Source organism: Rhea americana, unplaced genomic scaffold (assembly GCF_003343005.1).
Source record: "Rhea americana isolate MKP2758 unplaced genomic scaffold, rheAme1 scaffold_177, whole genome shotgun sequence".
Lineage (NCBI taxonomy): Eukaryota > Metazoa > Chordata > Aves > Rheiformes > Rheidae > Rhea > Rhea americana.
In genome coordinates, this window is record NW_028185894.1 from 926,959 (window position 1) to 932,958 (window position 6,000).

Below are 6,000 nucleotides of genomic sequence, written 5' to 3' on the forward strand. Positions count from 1 at the left end.
ATAAAGACACAAGGCTGCAAGGTATTTCCCTATACTGGGATTTTCTCTTATATATTCCCCAGTGCTGCTGTTATCTCTGGTTCTCATAGGCCTTGCAGAGAGCAGGAGTGCTACTGCAAACAGTGCACTCTCTGCAGCTAGATTCCAACCATCATCAGATATGGACCAGGGTGATGTCAGGAATCACACAGATTAGTGTGGAAAACAGAGCAGTTCAGGCAACCAGTGCCTTCGAGCAGACACACATGTGTCACTGCCCAAGACTCAGCATATCTTTCAGAGTGAGGTGACAGTGTGGGACTGGCCAAGAGCAGAGAGAACATCACAGGGACGACAGGAGTTCAGGTCCTCACAGGTTACCAGATCACAGTATTTGGAAAGGGCAGCAGCCACCACCACCTCTGTTCTGCCTCTGCTATGACAGTAGAGATGAACCTGCAACAGTAGCAGGTGAAAATTATGGACAAAAGATTTTATTAGTGCAATCTGGGAAACTTTTCTGAGCTAATGAACTTGCTGGACTGCAGCTTCTAGAATAATTAAACCCAGCTTGTTCTGTCCTAGTGTATCAAGTGAAAGGMTTTCCTATGATGCCAGTTTGTAATTCAGACTCCTGCAGTAATTCTCATGAAGAGTGTGCATGCAAACGTATGCAAAGTTTGTCTTCCTAAATGGCTCTTCACAGCTGGCTAAGGCAGAATAGGAGAAAAAAAAATGCTATTCCCAGTCCCAGCCAGCCTGAAGTYCACACATGCCACTCGTCTGTGTGCACATGCTGTAGATTTTGAGCTTGCTTTTCATTTTCAAGTACATAAAAACCTGTGTCTCTACTATCCACCTCATATCAGGTAATGCTCCTGGGCTAACAAGAAGTCTCTGAAGCTATTTTACTGTAACCCTAAGCTCTCCTAGTCACTTCAAGCAATTGGGTATTTTTAGACTTTTTGAATTAGCTTGCAGAAATCATATCCTTCCCTCCTRCCTCCTAAGACACCACATTATTGGGGTCACTGCTGATGTGCAGATACTTGAGAGAGCACATAATGCCTCTAGTGGATGCTCCAGAAAGCTRAGAAAAGTGACAGATGAATTTCCCTGCCTATGTATTGCACATGAATGAATGAGTTGTTTCGCATTATCAGAGGTCTAATGAGCTCATCTGTGGAGAAGAGGGTTTAAAAGTGGTTAACATTCACATTTTTAGGCCCCATTTTAAATGAGYCAAAAAGGAGAAAGCAAATGTCTGTAAAGCAAGGCAAAGGCACCTGGAAAGACTCCGCAGAGGCTTGGAAAATCTCTGAGAGCACATCTGGGAGCCTGGTGGTAATGTTGCTACAGACAGGATGAGCTATGGACATTAAGTAAGGCAACATTTCTAAGGAGAGGTAATATCTTTTATTAGACAGACTGATATAATTAAGTTTCAGAGATTTTTGCAGGTGGATACGGGATATGTGAAGCAGTTTGAAAACAACGGAAACTGCCCACACAGACCTACATGTTGTAAGCCCTTTGCAAAACAAGAATAGCTTCAGCCTGAGCTCTGAAACCTGTTAAGTGGTGGTAGCATGAGCTCCCTCGCAAAGCCTTGATGTGAGGCTGCTGGTTCAGCTCTTTCTGAGCACCACTGAACATTCATAGCCCAAGCCATGGTGAGCAGCTTGGACAGAAAGATAGGACTATCAGGTGTGCTTGGCATGTGCCTCAGCTTGCCCTTCGCTGTGTAGTATAAAGTAACACATGCAGATTGCCCTAAGCTGATTTCTTTTTTAAAACTGTTTTCTGTTCCATCTATTTGGCTGATCTGAATAGCCAAAAATTTCTTAGTTGCTAGATCATCACTGAAAGATACATCAGCCTTCAGATAAACCAGCAGTAACTGCATTTGAAATGCCTAGACAGCTAGATTCCTGCAGACTGAGCTGAGATAAATTGTCAGGTATTTTAGGTTTGTAGATTGAAACTTTTCCCTATAKCAGGAAAAACTCAAGTCTAATAGCACTGGGCACATGACAACTGGAGAATAAAGGTGACAATCCAGTGCTGGCTCACCAAGCCAAGCAGAATGCATGAAATTAGTAATTTGAGGGGGGGATCTATAAACTGATGAGAAGGGTCTGCAGGGACAGGCCCTTATATAGACTACATATGTAGAACCTTCATATATACAACACAGTAATGTTCAWATGGTAATTTCTGAAGGAATCTGCATCCCCTCAGGGGGAAATTTCAAAAGACCTACAACGTGAAATAGGCTGATAMCTATGGAGTAAGCACACAGCATCAACAGTGCAAAGTAATTCCCTGCTAAGGAATTCCCTGTAAGGAACAGCGTATATGCCATGTTACGGTTTATACACACTTCAAACATGAGTAGTACAAAAGAAAACAAATTAAGAAATTAAATGCATAAACCAATTGGCCATCACCCATGTGCGTATATGCTTAAGTGTTTGCAAATCAAAGCTTAAATTAAAATTTCAGAGATAATTGTTTTAGTATTTTAGAACATGTAATTATTTCAGTTGAACAGAATATATTTCTTCTAAACAAGCAGAGTTTTAACTTGACAATATCCYTTTTTTTCAGAAAAATGACTGAACTTCAGCTTTTGAGATGAAAGTCTCTCTGATAATAGGTGCTAATCTTGACTGATAAAACACTGTTAATCCGCATAAGTCATCTTTTTCCTCTGTATGGGTATCTGAGTGACCAAAAGAGTAATAAATACCTTTCAAGGGCATRCATATAGCCCAAATGAGGACTACCTAAAATAAATCTAAAATGAATTTCATTAACCTTTGTTAACAGTTTTATGAGGAAATAATAATTAAAATCCCTAGGAAAGCCTAAAGAAAAAAGGACAGAAAAGAAAAATAAAAACTTTATAATCAGCCTCAGACTTGGTGAGGAGTAGTAGACAGACATGTTCCAAACAACACTCGGCATTAACTCRTGAATTAGCAGAGTAAAATTTCAATGGAAAAACTCAGTAAATGAAAACTGAAATGAGAAGCTTTACACCTACCAAGAGCTTAAGGGTCAAATTATTCTTATTCCAGGGTAAATAGGGTCATTCAGGCAAGGAAAGCATAGAAGAAAGCAGGTGATACCCAAACCTCAGGTAGAGATACATCTCTGCTCTTAGTTAAGACTGAGTTAAGTCAGTCCTGTGCCTGTCTGCACTGCTTGGGGCTGGCCAGCACAAAGCGGGGACACGGGCAGGAGTCTTGTAGAGGGAGCTCCTGCCGAGCCATTTCGGCAGCACTGCCCATCCCATGTCTCAGGCTTAAGAGTTCATATTAGCAGAATCCAAATTTTCAGAGCCTTTTGGAGAACTCCCCATTACTGCTTTAAATGACTGCTGCCATTTGCAAGTACTGTACTCTAGAGCTAACCGCCGGAGTCACCCAGCACCAAAAGGCCTAAACTGAGCAGCTGCACTGTGCATGCTCTGCTCCACAGCAGGACAGCACTTGCTCCTCTGAACCATGCCCTTCTGTCAGGGAGAATGTAATGTACAATAAGYTTAGGCAGAAATTTTCAGGGTATTAGGTAGGTATTGGGTGCTAAATCACTGACCTCCACTGTTGCATCCTGCTGGCAYGTTTCTTTTTACTAATGATTATTAGCTGGTATCATATTGCTCTCCTGAGAGAGAATTAAAACATGCAATTAGTCACAAAGCAGGAAGAGCATAAACTCTGTTTACAGTAGTAAGAGTTACCCTGCCTCACATGTGACAAGTGGAGATCAAGGATGAGATATGAAATTAATTTCTTTCACTTATTGATTCTTTCACATCCTTAATAATGGTCACTAACTAGAAGACCTATCAGTGAAGCAGGAAAAAAAAAAGGAAGGAATGATTTTGCTATATGGATAACTACCCACTCAGAAATGGCTTGAAGCTCACCCCTGCACTTTACTTTGTACATATTTCTGAGCAATACATCACATAACAATAACTTTTGACTAGAACCATCCTTTTCCTCTTGGTTTCCTTTCCGTTTAAAGCTAATTCCGGACTGATCACCATCAAGAGTCACTGTCTTCTGAGAGATACTCAGATACTGTCTGCAGAGAGATACCTGATTACTCAGAGAGTAATTACTCAGAGAGTAATCAGGTTGTTGGGGAGTGGGAGGGAATCACAACTTGCAGACACACAAAAAAACCATAAAGCACTCAGTGGAAAGACAGGCTAATGGCAGACAGATGTCTTTGTTGCTGTAATGTCTGGTGTAGAGTTGTTCTTCTCTGTACAGTCTTATCCTCTGCTGCTGCCCCCCTGTTGTCTCATTAACACTTATGTCTTGTCTCTCTTCCCATACAGGGATCGTCAGTGGAAATTCATTGTCTGCAGGATGACAGAGTATGACTGCCCATTTCAAAATGCTTAAAAAGATTGAGTATCCCAAAATTGGAGAGCTTGGGGAGGGCTAGGGTGGGGTGAGGGTGGATAATTACGGGAGAAGGACAATTAGACTCACAAAAAAAGTACATAGACTCATCAGCTGTCTGTTGAAGATATAATTCTTTCTTGCCTCTGGAGCTATTAAATAAATTGCCATCCCACATGCTTGCAACAGCAATTTTGAAGGATTCCCTCAAGCTGCACTGGCAGTTGCATCCCCCAACTAAAGTTGCTGATGACACACACGTTTAAGACACACAAGTTTATAACATATGCACAGTTACCTTTTATATATATTCTGAAAACATACAACTTATTTTCACATAGCATCTTTGTATAAATTGCTTCCCTGAGCAAAGTCACTGCAAATGAGGAGAAAACATAATACAACCTTTCCAACATGAAATAGTCTTTCTTATCTTCTGCTTTTACTTACAAACCAGTGATCTCTACCAGCTTCTCAGCATTTAGTAGCTGGAAATGTGCTGAAAGCAGTATTAGTAGGTCTCTGACATACTGCATCTGGGGTTACCTGTTACAGCTCTCRGCAGAGCTGCACTGCTACAAATGCCTGTCTATGCAGGGGAAGTCCAGCTATATGCAGTAAGGGACGATGTCAGTACCTGATTAAAATGAGAGTAGATACATCAGTAAAAACAGAAACCTAAGCCAGATCCCAAGTCTCTTTTATATTGCCCTAAAGTTTTCAAYGCCCTAACTACCCCAAGAGCACTAACCTGGGCAAACCTGCAGTAAGCTAGGCCATGCTCACTCAGTAAATGTGTATACTATACCCATCAGGAGTCTACTTTTCAGGTGCACTGGGCTATCACCATAGGTGCCTGCGTGACAGTATCTTGCCTTAACAATGTATTCTTGGCCCAGATCAGACAAGTAAAACTAATGACTTCAGGTCACCTCAGTTCCTCCAACTTGCAGATCTCATTCCCTGTAAAGGATGATTTGACCAGGTTTCAAGACTGCACAGCACTTGTGCAGCTGTAATCTGACAAGAAAGACCACTGATCTCTTCTGGGAAGATCTGGGGTGGGACTTTTGTTCTTGAAGAAGACAGAATTCAGGGCTCCGTTCTTTAGGTTGTAAAGTCAATGTAAGACTTACGGTGGCTTTAGTGGCACTTGCTTAAGGGCCATGAGGAATGGGCCATGTACCAATTTCAGATTYTAAGCTTCACAGGAACAGCGGTGTTGGTCAGTTGGTTTTCATGTCCCAAGCATTTTTAATATATTTACTAGCATACCCACAAGTGTGAGCATTAAAACCACACTTGTCCAATAAAAGAATAATAGGTTTTGCATTGCTGTAGCCTTGTTCTTTCTTGATTATACTGTTCCTACAGTGACTCATTAATTTGTACACAAAGAAACCCTCAGTCATTCTCACAGACCATGAGGGTAATTAGGGAATTCCTGAGACAAGTTAAGTTGCAGTGGAAAGGAGCAGTTAAGAGGCCCAGGGAAGCAGCAGAAGGTTTTTAACTGACATTGTCAGGGAAAAGAAGCCAAGAGAGGTCCAAACAAGACAGCACCAGAGGAGAAAGCACTCACCCTAGAGGGATTTGA

At 41.5% G+C, this 6,000-nt stretch overlaps 1 protein-coding gene across 1 annotated transcript in view; it reads left to right on the forward strand.

Annotated features, from left to right (window-relative positions):
- DPT (dermatopontin) overlaps window positions 1-5,735 on the forward strand; it is a 28,993-nt gene extending 23,258 nt beyond the window's left edge. Inside the window, exon 4 of the mRNA XM_085301456.1 lies at window positions 4,337-5,735. Coding sequence (XP_085157582.1) covers window positions 4,337-4,403 — 67 coding nt within the window. The 3' untranslated portion in view covers window positions 4,404-5,735. The remainder of the gene's footprint in view (window positions 1-4,336) is intronic.
- The last annotated feature ends 265 nt before the right edge of the window (window positions 5,736-6,000 follow it).